At 47.2% G+C, this 24,727-nt stretch overlaps 1 protein-coding gene and 1 long non-coding RNA gene across 4 annotated transcripts in view; one reads left to right on the top strand and one right to left on the bottom strand.

Annotated features, from left to right (window-relative positions):
• Positions 1–10,849: 10,849 nt before the first annotated feature.
• The window catches only part of LMO2 (LIM domain only 2), a 21,346-nt gene continuing 7,468 nt past the window's right edge, over positions 10,850–24,727 (top strand). Inside the window, exons 1-2 of one of the 3 annotated variants that reach the window (XM_047879244.1) lie at positions 10,850–11,027; positions 22,296–22,524. In XM_047879244.1, coding sequence (XP_047735200.1) covers positions 22,484–22,524 — 41 coding nt within the window. In that variant the 5' untranslated portion in view covers positions 10,850–11,027; positions 22,296–22,483. Of the gene's footprint in view, positions 11,028–21,864; positions 22,021–22,145; positions 22,168–22,295; positions 22,525–24,727 lie in introns of those variants that run through there. The other 2 variants (XM_047879245.1, XM_047879243.1) reach the window with 2 other exon arrangements.
• Positions 24,383–24,727, bottom strand: part of LOC125177157 (uncharacterized) — a 27,959-nt gene continuing 27,614 nt past the window's right edge. The window contains exon 3 of the long non-coding RNA XR_007156522.1: positions 24,383–24,558. This is a non-coding gene — a long non-coding RNA (uncharacterized LOC125177157). The remainder of the gene's footprint in view (positions 24,559–24,727) is intronic.

The raw sequence follows: 24,727 nt of genomic DNA, 5'->3' as shown, positions 1-24,727 counted from the left end.
TTCAATTTGTGCGTGTTCATTTATTGAGTACCGACTGTATGCCAACCACTGTGCTTGGTGCTGTGGATTTGAAGAGGACCATACATTGCAGACTGAGGCCGGACTATATTCAGATTCACCCAGATTCCAACTTTTGTGCTCAGCACTACCTCGGCCATGGAAATCATTTTGCCTCGTTCTCCCAGAGCAGTCTCCGCGGGCGCCTGTGTTGTCAGCCGCTGTAGGAAGAGTGATGGCCGGGGTGTTGACAAGCTCCTAATTGGAAGGTAGGAGGTGCCGCCACAGATCAGCTGTAAAAGATATCTTTGGGCCAGGGTGGGCTGCTAATGCTGGAAGAGACTCGGGGTGAGGCCTGGTGAGCTGTCACCCTGGGAGGGGGCCCAGCCCGGCAGACAGACGATGCTGGCGGCAGGAGGCAGCTGACAGACAGGGCCCACGCGGGGAGGCAGGCATTTCAGGGCATGGCAACGATCACGTGCAAACCAGGACTTCAAGAGCCAGAGAGCTCACTGGGGGATGGAGTACCGGGAGAGGAGAGACTGGGGTGGCCCCGAAGCCCAGGATCAAAGAGGCAGGGCAGGAGATAAGAGCCTAGTGGTAAAAACAAGGGAGAGGAGCCACAGGAGTCTGCTTTATTCAGCACGCTCAACTACTTATGAGTAGCTTCTTATGTCTATAATTGCTCAGGGCCCTCAGGGGTTCGAAAGAAGAACTGACTTAGAATTTAATGTCTAATTAGGAGGTGGTCACATCCAGGCACTAAAAGTATTGCTAGGCGAACCAATACTGCTTGTGTTGCACAATATTGGCGGTTGTTCGAGCTCTTTCCCTGCATTATCTCATTTAATCGACCCAACAACCATGCAGAGTGGGTACAGTTGTCCCTGTTTTAGAGACGAGGGTGTTGAGGTTCAGAAAGACTGCACGCCTTCTCTAAGTTTGTCTGGCTGGTAAGTGGCTGAGCCAAGATTCAAATCCAGGTCTGCGTGAGGCTCCAAACTTTCTGGTTTGGACGGCCTGCAGCGTCCCTTTACTGAAATAATACGTCCGGGGCTGCACTGAGCAAGAAGGAAAAGCAAATACTGGTTGATGGTGCAGGGGAGGGAGAGAGAGCTATGCATGAGCAAGGTCAAAGATGGCTTCTTAGAATTGGAGGGTCTGTTGGAGTCATTCAAACCGCGGTCCGTGAATATTCTCTACTTTCTGAAGCAGAGGATGAGGGTCTGAGTCAAGATTTGGGCCATCCAGCACTTGCCGTTTGACATGGCAGAGAAGACCACCCCTGCAGACCTAGGGATTCCGCACAGAACACATCCGGCATGGGAACGCACTGCAAGAGCGAAAGCTCCCCTCTATCAGATAGATGAGGAGGCCACCGACAGGCCCAGTGCTCCGAACCATGGCTTTGCAACGTGCTCAAAGAACAGCGACTGGCCTTGAGCAGAAGTAAGAAGAAAATACCCCCTCAGCCCTAGGCCAAGAAGCAGGATTTGTTGTGCACGAGGGCCTGCAGGTGTCCCGGCAGAAAGATGAGGCGGCACAGGCATCGGGCACTAGGGTGACAGGGCCTCCTGAGAAGGAACAGGTGCGAAGCAGGGCAATTAGTTGAGGAGGGGTGTCGGGGCCGGCTGCCTAGATCTGATCCAGGAAGCCACCAGGATTGCATCATCTGCTGGTGAGTAGGCTTGATGAACTCTCTGATGAATGCAGTATGGCAAGGGAGCTTTTTCTCCTTCTTCAGAGAGGCAGAAGTGGTCATTAAATTTGTCTTTTAAAATAAAACTATTCTGAAAGGGGCATGAGGTTTCAAGCTTCCCCCGGGGTGTTCTGGGCAGTCTGGTTTCTGTCTGAGGGAGGAAGAGCGTCTATTCATAGGCCGTGATGTGGAGAGGTTCCCGCCGTGAGTCAGACACTTGCTGGGTGAGCGGGGTGGTTGCTAATGTCTTCGGGAACTACTAATTTACCATCTAATTTGTTCCTCTGCACCAGCCACAAAGGGAGACCACTCAGTTATTGCGATCCAAAAGAGAGGCTGCTGTTTACCATGAGTTCCCCAGCAACTGTGTGTGTGTGTGTGTGTGTGTGTGTGTGTGTGTGTGCACAACGACCTTACGCAACGAAGAGGTGGGGCCGCTGCCCTTGCTAGCATTTTCAAACACATTTGAATTCTGTAACGAGTGCCTCAGAGAGATCTTGGCCTCCCAGAAGGTTACAATTTGAAGCGTATCTTTAAAAAACCAAGGTGCACGGGGAAAGTGGCACACATTCCTACCACCATGGGGACCAGCAGAGGCGAGCAAACATTTGAGAGCATCTTGGTGCCAGTCATGGTGCTAGGGCTTCACATGTCTTCTCTTTTTTAAAATTTTATTTATTTATTTATTTATTTATTTATTTATTTATTTATTTATGAGAGACAGAGAGAGAGAGAGAGAGAGAGAGAGAGAGAGAGAGAATCCCAAGCAGGCTCTGCACTGTCAACATGGAGCCCCATACTGGGCTCGAACCTCACGATCATGACTTGAGCCGAAACCAAGAGTCAGGCGCTTAACTGACTGAGCCGTCCAGAAGCCCCTTCATGCGTCTTTTCTTGCTGACATCTCACAACTACCCTGTGAAGCATGTACTGGGCTTTCGTCGTTCCAGGCTCTTTGCCCCAGTGTCTCTGCTTAGTGAAAACCCGTATTTCTTTAGGTCCCACCTGAAAACTTCAATCTCCTGTAAGGCCTTTCCTGACCTTGTCAGTATAATTAGTTATGCCAATTGTGCTTTGTGCTCCCAGAAAATCATAGACTTTAGGAAGATGGCAGCCTCGGTTTCGTCATCCGTAATAGGGGTAACCATAGGGTCATTGTGAGGAATAAATGAAATAAATCCTGTAAGTGCTTTGTCAGTAGCTGACACTTAGCCTTTGTTAGTAACCCTTGTTGTTATTAATAACAGTAATAATAATACCACTTAATTACTTGCTGCTAGTTGTAAGCTCTTTGGGTGTGGGGTTAGTGCCTACTGTGTTCATTGTTGTGAACCCAGAGTCCAGGAATGTTTGGTATACAGTAGGCACTCGTTTCCTAGCTGGTGAATGAGTGAATAAGAAGGAGGTATTTGCCTTCTCGCCTCTGTGAACTCCTGAGGACAGGCCCTTATCTGACCTGTTTTTGGATTTTTCTTTCCTTCCCTTCCCTTCCCTTCCCTTCCCTTCCCTTCCCTTCCCTTCCCTTCCCTTCCCTTCCCTTCTCTTCTCTTCTCTTCTCTTCTCTCTCTTCTCTTCTCTTTTTGAGAGAGACCATGAGTTGGAGAGAGGAGCAGAGGGGGAGAGAGAGAGATAGAGAGAGAGAGAGGGAGAGAGAGAATCTCAGGCAGGCTCCACACTAAGTTTGGAGCCCAAAACAGGGCTTGATCCATGACCCTGGGATCATGACCTGAGCCGAAATCAAGAGTGACCACTCAACTGACTGAACCACCCAGGCATCCCCCCGTTTCTGTATTTCTAATGTCACCCCTTCCTCTGGCACAACCCAAGTGCTCAGTGACTCTGCTGAACAAATGAACAGGATCGTGAGATGCTGCCACTCGTCAGTGCCTGGTGCAGAGAGTCTGGCTGATGTCCGTGTCAGTGCTCTGGTTGGCTGCTGGTTAGTTCCTGCTCCGTGACTTCAGTGACCGGGCCCTTGACACTTCACCCCAGGGTGGTGAACTCAAGGTGAGGACTGTGTCTCATTTCTTTTTAAACCTTACGTGTCTAGCACAGCACCTGGAACCCAATAAATGCTCAAATGGCTACCCATGGACTCTGATGCCCAACTGGACTTGAAGGAAAGCAAAGTCCAGAATGAATGGGTCATTGTTTACCCAAAGTTCTTCCCCAGAAGTGCACCTTTCTCGTGACACCTGGCTGGCTCAGTGGGTAGAACACGTAGCTTTTGATCTTGGGGTTGTAAATTTGAGCCCCACATTGGGTGTAGATATTACTTAAAAATCAAATCTTAAAAAAAAAAAAAAAAGAAGAAGAAGACCTGGTTTCTTGGTTACAAAGATCTGAAATTCCTTGGGAGTGTTGTACCCTAATGGAGAAGAGCAGTGTTTGTGGTCAGACTTTTCTGGGCTTGAATCCTGGCTTTGGCAACTACCGGCTGTCCTGCCTGGACAAACTGCTTACCTCTTCTGGTCCTCAGTTTCCCCTTTCATCAAACCGGGATAATAATACACACTATCCATCCCTTCAGTAAGTATTTACTGGGCACCTAATACGTGGCAGGGACCATTCTAGGCCCTGGAAATACATACATGTAAACCAAACAAACATTGCTCATGCCTGAACAGCAAACTCAACCTAGAGAGGGAGAGAGCGATGCTAAACAAATAAGCCAGTAAACATATAGTGTGTCAGATAGTGATATGCTCCATGGAGAAAAGTAACAGGTGAGGGGAAAGGCAGTGGAGTGGTCAGGGCTGGCAGGTAGTGAAGAAAGGCCTTTCTAATAAGGAGACCCAATACCTGGGAAAGAATGTTCCAGGGAGACGGAAGGAGCAAAGGCCCTAAACTAGAGAAAGAAGAATGACAAAGGGGTCTGTGTGGCTGAAGCAGAGGGCTGGGGAGTGGGGAGAAGACATACAGATGGGTGGGACCGGGCAGGGAGGGCCTGATAGGACTTCAGCTCTCCCTCTGGGTAAGCAGGAAAGTTTTGAAGGGCCTCAGGCACAGGAATGAGGTGATGTGATGTAGGTTATAAAAGGATCCCTCCAGCAGCGTCACGGAAAATGGCTTGTATGGATGGGGCAAGAGCAGGAGACCAGTCATGTGTACCCCACAGGCTTACTGGAGAATAAATAAGATCATTTATTAGCACCTCCACAGGTCTGGCAGGGAGTAAGTGCTCAATCCAAGGGGGCTGCTATAGATGATTCTGGAGCTGCCTGGGCTCCTCCTCCCTTGTCTCCTGCAGACAAGTCTTGCCCAGTCACGCAGTGTCCCTCCAGCCCTTGCCTCCCTGGTCATTCCCTCTGCCCCATACCTCCTTCCTTCAACCCTTCTTGATGTTGAATGTCCTCAAATAGCAGCCCCACCCCTGCCTCTCCCACCCCAATCCAACCCAAATGCAACTCTAGTCACATCCTTCCTCTGCTCAAAAGTCTTCAAAGGACTACATTAAATCCACATTCTTAGAGGCTCACAATCCAGGCATCTCCCAATATGGGAGATCTTTCCCACCATACTCTACTTCTCTCCCAGAAAAATTGAATACTTGTGGAGAAAGAGTTGGGTGCAGTATGTCACTCCCAGCAGAATGACCAAGGAGACTAACAACACTCCCAGTGGCAAATTGATTATAACAGGCCCTCACCCCGGGTTCCCTGGGCCATCCAGGATGTTCTAGCCATGGCAGGCATGAACCCCTCCCAGCTCATCCCTCCCACCATGATACCATGGGCTCCACAATAATGGGTCTTCTCTTACATTTTTTTTAATGTTTGGTTTTGAGAGAGAGACAGCACAAGGAGGGGAAGGACAGAGAGAGACAGAGACACAGAATCGGAAGCAGGCCGATGAGCTGTCATCCCAGAGCCCGATGCAGGGCTGAAACGCACAAACCACGATATCATGACCTGAGCCCAAGTCGTACACTTAACCAACTAAGCCACCCAGCTGCCCTGGGGTCTTCTCCTAAAGCTACAAAATGGCATGTGGTTTCCCAAATCAGTTTCCTTTCACTGCTCTTATCCCCCTTTACTGATCTTACTGCCCCTAGGGACCCCTCACCCATAACAAAATGTTCTCATTTTGCCTTTACTGGTTCAGACGGGAGACCCAGGCCCCAGATCATGACTTCTCACCTTCACCTGCCTGCCACAGCTCCCGGGTCTTTCATTCCTGTATCTTTTTCTGTCTGAGCTCAATTCCACCACTGGGAATTGGTGTCCAGAGTGAGGGCTGAGAATAACCTGGGACCTACCGGCCGTAGACAGAATGGCAAAATCCCTGATACTATGTTTGTACCAGCCCAGAGAGCAGGTACCACCAGGCACCATTCCCTAAAACATCTTCCACAATGGGACTTACGAGAGCTTTAACGACTGGCTAATTTCAGGCCCTTCTCACAGGGAACTATTAGCAGCACCTGGACTGACATCTGTCACCACGTGGGTCTCCGAGAAAGGCAAAGCACCAACACCAATATTCTAAAATAGCATACCTGAGGTTATCTACCTCCATGATAGCGTGCTGGAGCGAGGCCACCACCCACAGCTGTGGGGCGCAGATGCCCTACCCCTCCCCCCCAGCCCCCTGCAGCATTATAAACGGAAGCCCTGAATGTGGAGGCTCCACACTGGAAAATGCTCTCGTGGAACATTTAGGTTATCACTAGCTGGCTGTGGCCTCGGTCTGGGATACGGTTTTCCGACTCCATGCCAGGACACCTGGGCAGTATGGCACCCACAGCATAATCTCTGTTTGTCTATAGTGCACGACTCTTCTTCCATAACACCATAGGCCAGGCATATTATATTACCCTGAGCAGCCAGCCACCAGGAGAAACAAAAAGGAGCGTGGTCCTGCACTCTTAGTGCCCCCCACCCCAGCTATCTTTACCGTGGCCACCATGCCCAGCACATGATAAATGTCCCCTCAAGCGCTCCTGCTTTGTGCATCTTTGTGACAGCCTTCCCAAGATCAACACATGCTTCCCTGACCCGGACATGGCTCAAAACTTGTTCTGGCCAGGGAATCAAAGGCCACATTGCAGGTGATGACCACAGCCCAGCCAACCCCTGCATCTCAGAGGATAACTACCCAACTACCCACATCATGTACCAATGTGCCTCCTGTCAGAGCATAGGCATCTTCCCCTCAGGGGGTCCCCCACTCAGCATGTACCACACACGGGAAAGAAGGGAAGACCAGACAGACCCCCAAAGTTATAACTCTCTTCTCCACCATCCTCCCCATAGGGCACAATGAACCCCATTTCCACTGTGGCTAAGACTTCCCCTGCCGGGCCTCCCAAAGCAAGCCTACTGCTTAAGGCTATCCCCAGGTTGATCTGTATGGTCATGTGGTCAAAGTCACATCCCAGTGGCTGGACCTCACACAAAGTCAGTTATGCTGTGACCCCGTAAGCAAGCCAGCTTCTTATTTCCACCATGCTGAATGACCTTTTAAGCTGATAGAAAAGGCTCACAAAGTCACCAGTAGTGAGGCTATTGGTCTAGGCCCCTACGTCTTACCCTGTGCCATCCGGGACCACATGGGCAGGACATTCATTGATTGATTTACGAAGTCTGGTCTCTGGCCCATGAGTCCAGATCATGCAATTATCCAAATGCATATGGGTGTGTTTGTGTCTTCCTAGGTTGCATAGCATGTCAGAACTCATGGCCCTATGCTGGCCCAGATACTAAAGAAACATGAGCGATTAGGAGCCCCAAAGGGAACCTGGTTCACCTGTGTCACTTCCCTAGATAACTTGTTCCTGGTGGCCAAACTCACCTGCACACTCTAACTCTGACAACCCCCTCAACGTTTACTGACTGCCCCATGATGGGACCCTGCTGGTCACAGTCCCCAGTCGGAGGTGATGCGCCATTTTCCTACCCACCATGCTACATACAATAGTGACATTTGGGACTAGAGAATTGGGACTCAGGGCTCACAACACGATTATACCAGGGAAACAGCAGATGCAGCAGAGGAAATGTCCAAGGTTCTATCAGCTCGTGTGACATAAACAGCGGCGGCACTTGAGGTTTTCACCGAAGGGCAAAAATCCCTAACTGCCAGGGTGGCGGGCAACAGACTAGCTCCAGGTGATTTGCCAGCTGCCCAGGGGCATGTGCCTTTAGGGGAACTGCCTGCTGTATATGGATAAATAATGCAAAGTAATCTAAATAGCCCAACAAATGCAACCCCAAACCACAACCAAATTTTACACAAGATACCCCGAACTCCCTAGGAACTGGATGTCCCCTGCAGACTGGGGTGACTTTGCTCCAGGGGGCTCTTCTGCCAGTAAGGGGACTTGACAGAGTGAACTGGCTATGTAAAATCGGTACAGCCCACAGCCCAGTAGATTAAGCAAAGACTGCCCAAAATTAACCTTCCCCTTCCACCACCTCCCGGTGTTTTCCAACAGACGAGTTCCTACCCTGTTTCTGTGTCCCCAGGATCAGGCTTTCTTTCCTCTGAAAGAGTCCTCTTGTCACTGGACCCCTTGTCCAGGGACTCCCCCCGATTTACCAATGCCAGAGTCAGTAACAAACGTCTGAATTGCTTGTGATCGTGGCTCAGGTGTGATACATTTGGCCAACAGGTTGCCACGTTGAATCGTAACACTATTCCATTGAAAGGAAACCTGAACCTGTCATTATTCCATCACTGCCTAGAACTGCCTCTCTATCCCCTGGCCCCACACTGAGCCCTTTACTCAGGCTGGTTTTCTGCCAGGCACACCTGCTCTCCTCACAGGGTTGGTGAGGGGAACCAGCCTTGACTGGCTGTTAATCCCTACTCAGGCCTTAGTAGCTCTGTGACCTGGAACAAATTTCTTAGCCTTTCCGTGACTCAGTTTTCTCATCCATAAAGTTGTGATCACACTACTTACTTCATTAGGGTGCTCTAAGGGGAAAACAAAACCCACCCCCGCCTACGTAAAACTCATAGTGTAAACCTGACACAAAAGTATTCACTCAAGGGGCGACTAAATTTCCACTTTCCCCGAAAGGCCTTCCATACCTGTTCCCACTCTAATTTCTCTTTAATCCAATCTGATTGCATTTCTGGTCAACCCCTTGCTGTTAATCATGTATTGGTTCTCCATCATATAGGTATTATTCATTTTGATTTCCCAAGTAAAAGATAAAGGTCCATGAAGGAAGGGGCTACATTACACCTTACTTTCCTACTGACTTGCTGGGTCATCTTGCACTTAATTATTTTGGGATTTTTTTTTTTAATTTTCTTTTTTTGTTTTTTAAAATTTACATCCAAATTAGTTAGCCTATAGTGCAACAATGATTTCAGGAGTAGATTCCTTAATGCCACTTACCCGTTTAGCCCATCCCCCCGCCCGCAACCCGTCCAACAACCCTCAGTTGTTCTCCATATTTATAAGTCTCTTCTGTTTTGTCCCCTCTCTGTTTTTATATTATTTTTGTTTCCCTTCCCTTGAGTTTCTTTCTCTGGGATGGCAAATACATGGCATGCATGTCAACCTTTCCATATCCCATAGCCTTGGGAGACACTAGGAGGCAATAATGATTCTCTTCCCCGGGAACCTGGCTCCAGACTTGGAATCCTTCTTAATATAATTCACTATTTAGGGGCGCCTGGGTGGCGCAGTCGGTTAAGCGTCCGACTTCAGCCAGGTCACGATCTCGCGGTCCGTGAGTTCGAGCCCCGCGTCAGGCTCTGGGCTGATGGCTCAGAGCCTGGAGCCTGTTTCCGATTCTGTGTCTCCCTCTCTCTCTGCCCCTCCCCCATTCATGCTCTGTCTCTCTCTGTCCCAAAAATAAATAAACGTTGAAAAAAAATTTTTAATATAATTCACTATTTATTATTATGTTATGTTAGTAGACATATTTATTTTGTCTACTAACTTATTCAATAAATATGGATTGGGTACTACCTCTCTTTAGTAGTTTGGAGATTAAACTTTAAGCACCTTGTCCCTGAACTTAAGGAACTTGTCACTCAGTGGAGAAAAAAGACAAGAAGCAAATACATACATAAGAAAATGTCAGGTAGTGATAAGGACAATGATGAAAGAAAAAAAAAATAGTGGTGTGTTAGTGCCTGGGGAGCAGTCTACTTTCGATTGGTGTCCAGAGAGTTACTCTCTGAGGACCCTGGAGATTTTGATCTGGTAGGTGTGGTGTGGGCCTAAGGACAGGTGTGGTTAACAAGCAAATGCAGGAAATTTGGGAAACACTGACATGACGAGTAAGAGCGAGGGTATGGAGTCAGAAGACGTAGGTTCAAATCCCATTTCCTACACTTATGTAGTTGTGTGACCCTGAGCGAGTTATCAAACTTCTCTGACCTTCTGTTTCCTTATCTATAAAATGGGATAATACTATTGACCTCAGAAGGTTGTTAATAGGGTTAAATAAGATAAAATGTATGAAGTGCCTGACGCACAATACGTGCTCAAGGAGAGGTAGCTATCGTTTGCAACAATAGACCCATCTATCCCTAACTGTAATCTTTTGTCTGAATTACTCAAAAGACAAATCCCAGAAAGGCCACTTACTATGTACTTAATATGGCCACTGAGTAGATTTTTTTGCCTAATGAAACACTTCCTCTTGAAAAATGAATTCTCAAAAGACCTTCTCATGAGCAAGAATGCCAGAGTTCAATGAATAAGTGTCCTAGGGCTCTCTAGTTTAAGCAGGATTAAGATTTGGAAAGGCTTGGCCTCATTTCCTCCCCTATCAAATGGGAGCCTGGCTACTTGCCCTTTCTAAGTCGGGGGTGGGGGGAGGATTTCTGTGACCGAAAGTGATGTGAGATTTTCAAAGTGTGAGACACAAGGGGAACAGTTGCCATGTCAGACTTGAAAGGCCATGACAGGACAGCCTCGGCAAGGACAGCTCCTGATGCACCAGCCTCCCCCCACCCCCACCTCACCCCACACATTGGGAGAAGCTGGCCACTCCTTCCCATTTATAGGCTGAGCTGGTACATAACGGAGAAAAACAAAGTTGGGCAGGAAGCAGCCTTTTCAACCAGTGAAGAAACCGTTAAAATCCATCCCTTTGCCCCGATGCCAAAGTTCCGCCTGCCCCACCCAGCCACACTATCAAGGACACACAGCCATCAGAGGGCCCTGGGGGCATTTGTCCCTACTTTATCAAGGACCCATGGAAACATTTCTCTAACTGAAGATAAAGACCTCTCCCCCCCTCCCTCCCTCCATTCTGTTTCTAGCTACCTACCAGAGGGTTCCTGTCATTTTCTCTCAGTAACAACAGTTCTGAAAAGGAGGTATTTTTTCAACCAGGACTTGAAGTAACTGGCAGAGAGGCAGGTAAGATGAGTTTCATTCATTCATTTGCTCATGCATTCATTTTTTCAATAAATATTTATTGGATACTTACTACCTTCTAGATTCTAAGCTAGGCTCTTGGATTCGATTCTGAGCAAAAGGCACTTGCAGTCTCTGGGGGAGCCAGACACGCTTTAACCATCACAAAACGTAGGACTACAAATTGTGATCCAGACTGGGAGTGACATTAGACAATGGTGGGTCCTGATCTAGTCACGGAGGGTGGGAGTGGGGATTCCTCGAAGAAGTAACACTTGAGCTGAGAGAGAGTGTGTATAATAATTTTCTAGATTTTGCTCTTGCCCTCCAAGTGGGTGTTTTCAGAGTTAAAAAGATACCTCTGGGCCCAAAAGACTTGCTGCCATTCTCTGCCAGTCCTGTTTCTGATACCAAGTCACGATTACTCGGCCCTTGTGAAGGTTAGGATGGAAATGACTTATTGGAATAATAGAGAAGCCAGCATAAACCTGCCAGGACCTCCTTCAAGATTCAGTTCACTTTGCAAAAGTTGCCAGATAAAAGATATTTCCAGATGGAGGGCCATGCAGGAAATACAAATGGAATATTTTTTAATAGCTCTTCCTTTGCAAGATATGACCCAAGGCGGCCTTCTGCAATATGATGGGAAGCACTGTAGCCTGAAAGTTTGAGAGGAGCTGAGCCGGCCCACAAGCAGCCCCCAGGGCCTTTGGAAAGGGGCTGTGGCCTGAAGGAACATTAAAGATGCTCTACTTACAGGAGACCCCCGTTCCTGCCACTGTCCCCCAAAGTGGAGCCTGTGACTGGTGCCTTCTAACTGACAGATTCTCAGAGGAGAGGGCAGATAGATATCTATGCAAGCGTTGAGTTCCTTTAAGGATGTGGCTTTACAAAATAACACACTGCACCCTTTTCTCCTTTCCTTGGAGCCGAGTGGCCTCTTGCAAAGAAAGTCATCTGGAAATCAGGGCCCACCACCACGGACAGAGACCTAAGTGGGTAGGGATTGCCACAGGGGCACCTGAAGAATGTCTCAGGACGTACAGGACTAGCTTCCCCATAACTTTGGGGTTAAATGGGTCCACAGATGAATCTGAGAAGGTTGTGAGCTTCCTGAAACAGTAGGCAAAACCTTGCATGTTGGCCCAGATGTGCACCTAGATGGCCTTTAACTTTGACCAATGTTTCTGGTGGTCAGATATGCATAACAAAATTTACCATTGTAACCATTCCCGAGAGCACACTTCAGTGGCATTAAGTACATCTACATTGCTGTACAGCCAGCACCACCATCCGTCTCCAGAACTATTTTTATCTCTCCAAACTGAAGCAATGTACCCATTGAAAAATAATTCTTTCTTCCCCTCAGTCCCTGGCAACCACTATTCTACCTTCTGTCTCTATGAATCTGACTACTCTAGGTACCTCATATGCGTGAGATCATGTAGTCTTTGACCTTTTGTGGCTGGCTTCCTTTATTTAGCATAGTGCCTTCAAGGTTCATCGATGTTGTGCATCGGTCAGAATTTTCTTTTTTGAGGTAGACTAATATTTCATTGCATGCACACACCGTTTTTTAAAAACCCATTCATCTGTTGATGGACACGTGGCTTTCTTCCATCTTTTGTCTATTGTGAAAAATGCTGCTATGAACACAGACATATAAATATCTGCTTGAGTTCCTGATTTCAATGGGGGGGGTGGTGTATATGCCCAAAAGTGGAATTGCTGAGTCATTTGGTAAGTCTATTTTTAATTTTTGAGGAACCTACATATTGTATCCTATGGGAGCTGCACCGGTACCTATAGGAGCCTTCCCGCCAGCAGTGCCCAAGGGTTCCAGTTTCTCCACATCCTTACCAACACTTGTTATTTTCTGGGTTTTGGTGAGAGCTATCCCAATGGATGTGAAGTGGTATCTCATTGCGGTTTCGATCTGTATTTCTCCAATGATTGGCGAGGTTGAACAGCTTTCCATGTGCTTACTGGCCATTTGTAGATCTTCTTTGAAGAAACGTCTATTCAAGTCCTTTGCCTATTTTTTAATTGGTTATTTGGGTAATTTTTTTTGTTGAACTATAGGAAATCTTTTTATATACTGAATATTAACCTCCCATCAGCTATATGGTTTGCAAATATTTTCTCCCATTCCATGGATTGCCTTTTTACTCTGTTGATAGTGTCTTTGAGGTACAAGTCTTTAGCTTTCACATAGCCCAATGTATCTGTTTTTAATTTAACAGTTAAATTAAATATAATTTAACAATTAAACTAAATATAAATAAAATATGACACCTGTGCTTTTGGTTAAAAACTCACTGGCATATTCAATGTCATGTGGATTTCCCCCTAGGTTTTCTTCTAAGTTTTACAACTTTAGTTCCCAGAGGGGTTAACCCCCCCCTTTTTTAAGCTTACTTTATTTATTTTGATAGAGATATAGAGCAAGCAAGGGAGGGGTGGAGAGAGAGGGAGACAGAATCCCAAGCAGGCTCCGCACTGTCAGCACAGGGCCCAATGCGGGGCTTGAACTCACCAATGTGAGATCATGACCTGAGTCAAAATCAAGTCAGACGCTTAACCGACTGATCCACCCAGGTGCCCCAGTCCCCAGGTTTTTAAGAGGTCTGTGACGGATAATGCATGGGCCATCCTCAATATTGATTCTAGGGACACCTTTGTTTCCAATGTAAAGACCCTCAGGCCTTCCTGAATGTCGATGTGAATCTAGGAATTTGGGATATTGATAACATGCATGTGGTATTTAAAGCCTTTAATTCAAAGGGAATTATTGAGTATCTCCAAATTTATATCAGTACCCTGGAAGCTGGTGAAAATGAAAATCATGGCCTCTCTTCTCCCAGAACATAAGGCACTTCTGAGGTGGCAAGATTGGGCACACACATGAAATCACTGTACTGCCGGGCAGAGTCTAATGAGCACTTCACCAGGCCCTAGAGCTAAGAGCCGTCAGAACTCAGGGAGGGATCAGCTACCTTGAGCTTCCAGGGACAGAGAAAACTCCAGGGTGAAGATGTGACTTGAGCTGGGTCCAGGCTGATGGACAAAACTGGAGGAGGCAGAGAGGACTGGGGACTTAGTAATGATGCACTAATGATTGCCCTTTACTGAACACTTACTCTGTGCCATGCACAGGGTTCTGTCTGCTGCACACATTATCTCAGTTACTTCTTCGAACCCTATATTTAGCATTGTCTCTGTTTTATCATTGCAAGCACTGAAGCTCAGAGATTTGCCTAAGATTAATTACCCAGATAGTAAGTTATGAAGCAGAGGCTGGAAACGAGGTTTATTTATCTCCAAAGCCTTTATTCTTAACCACTCTACTATTCAAGCACCAAAGTTTTGAAACACAGACAAAGCAGACATCCCAGACAGAGAGAACAGGATAAGACAGTACATAAAAATGGGCACAAACAGGGTGTTTGAGATCAAAGAGGAGAAGCCTGGCTGAGTAGGAAAGTTTAGGCACTAGGGTGTGGAATATAAAATTGAACCCATGGAGTGGGGAGGATCACAGAGCCTTAATGGAAGCATGGAAGGCTTGGTCCTGACCTGCTAGAGGGACAGAATTGCAGCTCAACCTTCTTCCTTCTATAAAAACAAGAGCACTGGGGTCCCCAAAGTTTAGGCCTTTTGCCAATGGTTACAGGCTATATAGGGAGCCATTGCAAATTCTTGAGCAGGGTGGTGGCAGTGAAGAAAACAGGATTCCAGATGGGTCAGCCTGAGCTTCCGGGGTTAGTCTGATGCATGCGGGACAGCTAAAGGGAGGCAGAGAAAACTGGCAGAAAAGAGCAAGCAGCTCTTTTCATACCTCCTTCAGCAATGGGTATTTCTAGAGAGCATTATCGACAAGACTCCTTTCAACTGAGGTCTGAAGCTTAGGAAAGCAAACATCATCAGGAAGTAGAATCGCCTCCCCCTGCCAGACTCAGTGTCCTCGGCTAGACTTGAGCACCAGAAAACACAGCTGCCCCAGAAGCAGCCTAGCTCCTCCATCCAATGGAAATCCTGTCTAGATGCAGTGCCTCAAACCAGAGACCTCCAACTCTGAAGAGCCAGTGGCCAAGGCAGGTTCCTCATGCCATCTCTGTATGCTGTTTTCCTGAACATGAGGTTGAGCCAGGCGTCTGTAAGTCCAGCCCATCTGTCCCACGGGGGTTACCAGAGCAGGTAAGGAGGTAAGGCAAGAGTTCCCCAGGCAAGGAGGCTGCCTCCACCCTCCTGGAGCTAAGCCCTTATTGTAGCAGGATCCCGCCTGTGTTCAGCCATGAAAACCCTGCCCTGGTTGACTATCCTCCTCTGAGGTTCTCTCTGCTTAATTAATTCTAAGACTAGCTCCCATCCATTGAGCGCTATGCTAAGCATTTGACATGTGTGATCTCATTTTATCCCTACAACCCCGTGATGAAGATATAATTATCCCCATTTTATACGTGACAGAACTGAGGCTCGGTGCTGTCAAATAATTTGCCTAAAACCATGTAGCTAAAAAAGCCAGGACTAAAAGGCAAGCCAGTCTATCTCCAAAGTCTGTATCTTTGATCGTATCATTGGCTGCATTCTACCCTGGTTTGCTGTAGCCACATCTCCTTGTGGGCAGCTGGGGGGGTGAGGGGGCTGCAGTAGAGAATCCAGCTTCAAAGCATTGGCCTTGCTTCTTGACACCACCCATATCTGAGTGTTCCCAGAAGCCAGGAGCCTGATCTCTTTCACAAACCAATTTTTGGGCCTGAATCTGAATGGCATCCGAGACCTTATCTTCTCCTAAAAGTGATGCTCAAGGAAGACAAGATTTTCAAGTTCCTTCTCAACATTTACCCAGAGACCACAGCGCACGCTTTGGCCAAGGGAAGCAGGGCTTCTATTTGTACTTTCATTCATTCGATGAATATTTATCGAGGGCCGCAGGAAAGAGTTTGGATTTCAAATGTGCTGAGTCCCAGGCACTGCGATGTGTCATTCAGGCGAGGCTGTCTCTTTGCAGTTAAAGAGAGGGGACAGCTTGTATGGACAAAGAACACAAGGATAGCTCAGTAAGTCAGCTCACCCAGCAATCTAACTCCCCACTTGAACTCGGAGCAGCAAACAAGTTCAGGGTCCAGCACCCAAGGTGGGGAAGAGTTTGTTGATGGCTGTGGTGAAAGAAAGAGCTGTCGATTCCATGTCTCATTTGCCTTGCCCTTCAAAGGGTCTGAATTATCAATGGGTGTTCAAAGATTTTTTTTTAAAAGAGAAATATTTCTGTATTTTTTTTTAATGTTTACTTATTTTTGAGACAGAGAGAGACAGAGCATGAACGGGGGAGGGGCAGAGAGAGGGAGACACAGAATTGGAAGCAGGCTCCAGGCTCTGAGCCATCAGCCCAGAGCCCGACGTGGGGCTTGAACCCATGGACGGTGAGATCGTGACCTGAGCCGAAGTCGGACGCTTAACCGACTGAGCCACCCAGGCGCCCTGTAAGATTTTAAAGCTGGAATGTCTGTGTAAGGAGAATCTTCCTCGGAAACTTACTAGGTCCTTTCCAAGCACCTTATGTGATTCATTTCACAGGGTTACTGTAATGGCCCCTTGAGACAGAAACTCTGACTATGCCCACTTCACAGATGCCAAAACCAAAGTCCAGAGAGGTCAGGCAGTATGTCAAAGGTCAACAAGTACAGCGCTGCTGCGGTTGGAACAGACTCAGGTGAAGCCCCCTAGGGAGGTGCCTCAGAACCCCTTCTGCTCCAAAGAACAAGCCAGGAAGTCACATTTTTGAGGTTCCTTCCACTAGGACATGCTAGGAGCTTAATTCTGCTAAGACCCTGCTGTGGAATTGTGATATCTGGGAGCAATGATTGACCACCCGATCCCGCCTCTTGTCTTAGTTGTAAAAGTGGGTCTGGAAGTTGTTGGAAAGGGGAAAATCAGACAGCTAAAGTCAAGGATGTAGCTGAAGCAGACAACATAGTAGAGAAGCAATGAAGTGTCAGCAGCTTGCCCAGAACGTAAATGGGTACAATCCTGCATTTCTGGCTGACAAATGTGGGCCCCCCAAGCCTGGGGCTGGTTGATGTCTTACATACACTTCAGCTCTTCCTGTAGCTTTGACTAGCTGGGAGACTAGCTAGTTGTTTCCTGATACAGTGGTGATAACTTCTGAAAGATGAGGTAATAACATCAACTATCATTTCTTTTATTTTTTATTTTTTTTAATGTTTATTTATTTTTGAGATAATGCGAGAGATAGAGTACAGGCAGCGGAGGGGCAGACAGAGGGAGACACAGAATCCAAAGCAGGCTCCAGGCTCTGAGCTGTCAGCCCAGAGCCTGACGCGGGGTTCAAACCCACGAACCTCGAAATCATGACCTGAGCCGAAGTCGAACGCTTAACCAACTGAGCCACTCAGGTGCCCCAACAACTCTCATTTCTATGTATTTACTATGCACCATTAGTGTGCAAAGCATTTTCACACACATCATGCTAAAACTCTTAGCACATCCTCTTAAAACTCCTGTGAGGTGATCGCAGTGGCCTCACCCTAGTCCCAACCCTGCTAAGCATTACAACTGCCTCCATTTACAGATATAGAAACTGAAGTTCAGAGAGGTGAAGTAACTTCCTTCAAATCACACAGCTAGTAACCAGCCGAGCTGTGTCTGTCTAACATCTATGCTCATTCTCCTGAGCCTCAGTTGAAATGGATTTTTAAAGACTTTTTGGGGGTCTATTCAACTGTACAGGAAACCTGATTTATTTATTACTAAGATTACTAATAGGTGTAACATTCTGTGAAAACATATCCACCAACTGAAATGTCCTGGGATGAGTTTGGGAGCCAGATGCCTATGACAATTGAGTAGTTTAAAGAATTTTGCACGGGAACTGGAGCCATATTAAGACAAATCTTTATTTTTGTTTCTATACGTGAATGTCACAGCTCACAGGCATGTGATACAACTTAGCTTCTAACGATTGGGAAAAAAAAATAAAAGAAGTAAATTTTCACTCTTGGCATTTTCCCAATGACATTTGCATTTTCATTTCTATTAGAAGTCCATTTTAGCAAAGAAATGCAGCCTTAGTCACTTGAAACCGCTCTTCCCTAGAAAACAATTGTAAATGTAATAAGCAAAAAGAATAGAAAATGCCAACAGGAAGAAAGCAATCTACCTGAGGTCAGATTCATCATGCCGACTGATTCGGTCTTCCTCTGACATTCACATTCAATTTTAATTTAGAAGTTAAAATTTCTAAATTTTAAGGTGTTCAAGATTAGCAAGGAGAAGGGGCTGGGGTGGGGAAGAAGAATTAAATTGCAATCCCACTGGGTAGGTATAAGTACAGATTTCCCCAACTCTCAAGAACTGTTTTGCATGTTTGAATTGCCTCATAGTTACTGAGTCCCTCTTCTGCATAAGGTATAAGGTTTGCTATAGAAAGATACAGTAAGGTCACAATTGCTTTAAAATTATTCATAATAAAAACACATTTTGAGAGTTGATTCTAAATGTTAAGCTTAAATTTGAGCAATTTAATTGCCCGTTGAATAGAAATGAAATCCCACTGGTAGGCAGTTATTTCTTACAACCACTGTGTGTGAAATTGAAATCTTAAGATACCATTTCAAATATTCACTTTCTCTAAGGAAGTTCTCCCCAAAGAGTTGTGAAAGATAAGAAACTGACCCAAAGTCATAGGCAGTAATCTCTCTTTCTTCACACACTGGGGTCAAAACAGAAGCCTATTATTAAGAGGGAACTTGATGCTCAAAAGTTGGTGGTTCAGAGGTTGCCTTGAGGATATATTTATTTTAACAGCTAACTCGAGCCCCCATACAAACCTGTAACAAGGAAGGTAGCAACTTAACTAATTTAATAGAAGCAAGCAGATGCAAACATATCATCTAGTCACCCAGACAGTGAACACTGAAATGGAAAATGCTCGTATGTTCAGGCAATAGGAAGCGAAGTGATGGGACTCTGCTCCGTTTGCTTTTTAAAACCAGGGAATCGTTTATAAATATGGTGAGAAATTCTTATTTTAAGCCCCCATTTCACCTTTAAATTTAATTCCAAGCTCTCCCTATTGATTTTTGAATTTTTAATTTATCTTTTATTGAGGTATAATTGACACACAACATTATATTAGTTTCAGGTGTGCAATATAATGATCCAGTATTTGCATATATTGCAAAAGATCACCACAATAAGTCTAGTTAACATCCATCACCACGGTTACATAGGTTTTTTTCTTGTGATGAGAACTTTTAAGACTTGCTCTCTCAGCAACTTTCAAACATGCCACACAGTATTATTATTAATTAGAGTCACCATGCTGTACATTATATCCCCAGGAGCTATTTATTTTATAGCTGAAAGTTTGTACTTTTTGACCACCTATACCCATTTCACCTGCCCCTTTCCCTCGCCTCTGGCAACCACCAATCTGTTCTGTATCTAAGAGCTTGTTTTCTTGTTTTTTAGATTCCGCCTATAAGTGAGTTCCTATGGAATTTGTCATTCTCTGATTTACTTCTCACTTGGTATAATGCCCTCAGGGCTCATCCATGTTGTTGCAAATGACAAGACTTCATTCTTTTTAATGGCTAGGTAATATTCCATTGTGTGTATATGTATACACACACACACACATTTTCTTTATCCATTCATCTGTACAAGGACAGGTTGCTTCCATATCTTGGCTATTGTAAGACATAAGACTGCAATGAACGTGCAGATGCATATATCTTTTCAAGTTAGTTTTTTCATTTTCTTTGGATAAATACCCAGAGGAATTGCTGAATTCAAGCTCTTTTTAAACTCTCCCAATGATGTGTTTTGCTATAACACAGCAGCTGCCTTTTATGTGCACTTAATGTACATTGAGTGCTTTCCATGCATTTAATCTCCTATCTGTCATCACCCCCACCCCATTATAAGCTCATGTGCCACATTTTGCATGCATTTACTCTTTTAATCGTCACAACAACTGATGCAATGGGTTCCAGCATCCCCATTTTACAGATGAGGGTATTGGGAGTTTAAATTCTTGCTTTTAGCCCAGGTTCACACAGGTGGGAAACTGGGTTAGAATGTTGACAGTCTGACTCCAGAGCCACTACCCAATTCTTTCTCTTCAGATGAAGTAACTTTCCTAGGCCATGCTAGCTGATAAGGGCCTAAGTGAAACCCAGGTAGCTCTGGCATTTAAACACCACACTGCCTGGCTATAAGTAGGTAAACTGCTAACCACGAACTATAGGTTTATTTTCATTTCTGATTGTAGAGTGGTAAGTTACATATTTATCACATAATTTGGACTTGCCTAAAATGTCTAGGGAGTTTCTTTTCTTTTCTTTCTTTTTTTTTTTTTTTTTTTTTTTTTGTTAAAAGCAAGGGTCTGATCAGGACAATATGTTTTTATATACTGAAGGCCTTGACTGGGACCCAAAGCTGCTCTTCGGGCTTCTTTCATCTCACACACACACACACACACACACACACACACACACACACACGCACACGCACACACACAGCACACAGTGTTAATTATACCCATTAGGGACCCCCACCTTGCACATGGAGACAAGAACATGACAAAACCATGCACACAATGGTAAATTCTGGTTTATACTCCTGCAAAGTCAGTGAGGATCGGCTCTGAACAGGGAAAATGAAGTAATCAGGAACTCAGTTCTGACTTCAACCACCAACCTTTCAAGGTAATCTCATCCAAGTCCTTCAACATCATCTTTAAAATGGGAATAAAATGGCTATGACCATGATCCAGACTGTTTATATAAAACTATGAGTTCTGAAAGTATTTGGTAATTTCCTCTTTACAAGACTGGTGACTGGGATCATGCACAAATAGACCTTTAATAATCATTTCTGAAAAATAATAATTTCTGAGTATAATAATTTGCAAAGAGCTCTGATAAGGCCCAAAGTTTTTCCGTACAGAAGGACAAACTATTAGCCTCCTCCTCTTCCTAGACTTTGTTTGCCTTTGTGGTTGGAAGGGAAACCAGAACTCCAAAAGTCTGGCTTCTTTCTCTTTCCCTGATCCACGGCAAAATAGTACTGCTCCCAAATACTGTTCCTGATCATTGGAAAGGCACTTGTCTCTGTGCAGAGTATTACTGGCACTTTCCATGGGGGCACTTTCACCGCAGGAGTCAGATTTTTGAAAGATGCTGAGGGATGGAATTCTGCCGCCAGCAGATGGAGAGGAGACTCAGACCAGCGTGGTCCCTCCCAACCACCCCCCCACCTCCGGGATTAGCTGCCCCTGGCACTGCTCAGGCGTACCCAGCCCGTTCGGTCCCTGCTCGCACAGCACCAGGCTCCTCTCTGGAGCGCGGACGCAGTCACAAACCCGCAGCCAGCAAGCAGAGCCGCGCTGTCCGGGGCAGCCCCGCGCACGGTGTCTGAGGACCTGGGACCTCGAACCCCGGACGGGCGCGAAAGCCACTCGGGACGCTGGCATTTCTGTATGTGCTTATCTCATGTTCTTGTCTTTTCTTTCTTCCTTGAGCGGCCTGCTGGTTACTTTCAGTCTTAGTTAACCAAAAGGGAAACGCCGAAGGGGGGCAGCCCTGAAGAACGATTTAGAGGCAACCCAGCCGCCTCTGTAAGGAGAGGTGTTCACTGAGCGACTCTGCCTGTCCCCGACGCTGGCCCCTTTAAGAAGCAAGTCAGTCCTGATGCTGCTGCTGTTTGTATTGCTAATCCCCAGGAGCCCCGTTAAAAAAAAGGGGGGGGGGGACCGGGCAGCTGTCTCTTTAAATGTGATTTCCTTCTATTGTATTTGAATCGTGATCAGGAAAAAGGAAATGAAACCAGAGACAGAGGGAAGCTGAGCGAAAATAGACCTTCCCGAGAGAGGAGGGAGCCTGGGGAGAGAGGCACGGTCCCCTCCCCGCCCCAGGCCGCCGCCCCCTCCCTGCCCTCGGCGGCGAGCCGCGCGCCGCGACCCGGACCATAGGTGCGAAGGACTCGGGGCGGCCGGGCGGGCGCGCACGATCCCCGCGGGCGGCGCGGAGCCGGCGACAGCGCGCAAGCCGAGCCGGACCTGGCGGTGGCGGTGGCGGCGGCGGCGGCGGCGGTGGCGGCGGCGGGACCGGGATGGAAGGTTAAGTCCTGAGCAGCAGCAGCAGCAGCAGCTGCAGCCGCTGGGGCCAGGCTGCGCGCCCCGGTCCCCGCCTCGGCCGCGGCGCGCCGGCAGCTCGGTGATTCGCTCTCTCTCTTTGGCGTTTGAAGGGAGCGCGGTGACTGTCCTTGAGCGCGGAGGGGCGAGCTCGCCGCCGGAGCGCCGGAGCAAGAGGAGGTGCAGGAGCGGCGGCGGCGGCGGCGCCCGAGCACCCGAGGGGGTCCGAGCCCCGGCAGCCGGCCAGCCCCGCGCCACAAAGGGAGCGCCCCCGCCGCTTGGCACGCCACCTCCCTCCCCAATGTCCTCAGCCATCGAGAGGAAGAGCCTGGACCCGTCTGAGTAAGTGTGGCTTCCCTGCCCCTGCCACCCACGGTGACCACGGCCTCGCGCCCCAGGGCTGCAGGGTGGCGCGGGCGGCGGGCGAGGTTTCAGGTGCGCGCCCGCAGCGTGCCCTTGGCTCCCTTCGCCTGGAGCAGGGCTCCCCCTTCCTCGCGGGTGGCTCGGGGGGCACTGGGAGAGGGGCTGGGCCACCAGCGGCAGGGAGAGGGGGTCGGCCTGGCACCTCTGCGGGCCCTTCTCGGCTACCCGGGACGCACCTCAAAGCCACCGCGGGCCAGAAAGTTTACACCGGAGCAGGCACAAGGGGAGATTGGAGGTGCGCAGGTGCAGTCCCGAGAGCGTGCCGGGCTTGGTTCTACTTCCTTCTCCCCCCTCGCTTTCTCGGTCCCCATTCTCTTTGTCCATTTGATCCTGGAAAGGGGGACATTCCAAGCGGAGGCCTCCCGAGTCCCCGACGGCCCCCTTTGCGGTGCGCAGGTGGGGCGGCTGCCAGTAGCGCCAGGGACCCGCGGGCGAGGAGGTCCGAGCGTCCACCTAGCAGCTCTCTCCGGCCACCAGAGACTTTCGAGCCCCTAAATCCGGAGTTAATTGGAGTACATGTATTTCCCTCTCCCTTGGGGTCCACTGATGGGGAGGCCTGTGAACCTCAAAAGTTAGTGCACCATTTTGTGTATAGGTGAACTCTGGGGAGCGGTGTCTCATAGCATTTTTCACGGGCTCCAAAGGGTTTGGGGTCAGGGAGCCAGAGCTCCAATGAGCATTTGCCACATTTGTTTTCAGAGCCTCGTCCTGGTTTGGAACGTTCCCCTATTCCCAGCCTATACCTCCAAACCATTCTTTAGCGTTAACAAGGGGAGAAAGGGTTGTTTGAGATATCATTTTCCCGTCAGCGCAAATGCCCTTTTAAGATTCATTAGCTGTCTGGTATTGAGAATTTTTATTCCTTTGAAGTCCCCATCTAATCCTTTGAAGGGATTTGTTACACAGACCAAAGGAGCTGGTTAATGACTTGTCCATTTGTGCTTTTAAGACGCATTTGTCTTCTCTTTTCTTTTCTTTTCCTGCTTTAAAGGAACTGTGCTTTCCTGATTGAAGTCTCCCCCTCCCCCAGTTTCAGCTGGCTATGGTGTTTATGTACGTGGGTTTTATCCTCGTTACCAGCATAAACACTCAGCATGCTCTTATAAAATACAGGAAGTACCATGATCCAGTGAGAATATAAACATCACTGTTGAGTCTTGAAGGCTCTCACACCAGTTCTACAAGGGGCTAGGTTGGTTCTAAGGAAAACACAGCTTCCATAAATAAGTTCTCCGGAGAAAAATAACATTCATTTTTAAAAGAACCTATCTATGCAGATGCAGGGTTTACAGGGTGGTCTGTACCACCCCCCCCCCTTTTTTTTTTAATCAATCTGGAATGACAACTTAGCCCTGAGTTTTCAGAGTCTGAGCAAGACCACAGTAATACAATAAGAGTGAATGGGATGAATTGGTGCCTAATACCTTTTCGATCAACAGAATTTAGCCACTAATCCTTTTATTGGAAGATAAATCTGGAAGTTTCAGTTCCCTGAAGGTTTGCCCTTTTCAAAGTTTGTGCTTTTTCACTGTGATTACTTACTCAAAGCCAACGTGGGCCTTGACTATCAGCATCTCCAATTTACAGATAGAAGCTTGCCTAGGCATTTGCAAATGAAACATTTAGACAGAAAGCCAGCCAGGATTCACCAATGGATAGATTTCCTCTACCAGGCATTGGGTGGCCCCTACCACTTACCTGTGAGTAACAAGAGCAGATCATTTTAATTCCAGGCAACTTTGCACCAGAAAGGTGAAAGTTCTCCTCTTTCACAGTTGGTTGGCAGCATCAGCATCAGGGCATCCAGCATGGTCGAGGTTCCACGAGTGTTTCTGGAAGCCCGAGTAAGACCATGGGCGGTGGGAAGAGAGGACATGTGCTTCTGAGCTGACACATGTGAAATGCTGGGGATATTATCTTTCAGAAGGGAGAATGGCAGTCCTTATGTATAACCTGTGGAAACAAAGAAAAGCAAGTCAAGCTTCAGTGAATTTTTACAACTCTTTAAAGTCTTCAGTTTAAGAAAAAAACTGACTTGGGTTTCACATTTTCTTATTCTAAGAAGGAATCATCTTATGAAGGACCCTTACACTTGGTCTATAAGGCATTGACTTGGTTTCAG

This window comes from Prionailurus viverrinus, chromosome D1, assembly GCF_022837055.1.
Source record: "Prionailurus viverrinus isolate Anna chromosome D1, UM_Priviv_1.0, whole genome shotgun sequence".
NCBI classification, from domain to species: domain Eukaryota; kingdom Metazoa; phylum Chordata; class Mammalia; order Carnivora; family Felidae; genus Prionailurus; species Prionailurus viverrinus.
This window is presented reverse-complemented; position numbering and strand designations above follow the sequence as displayed.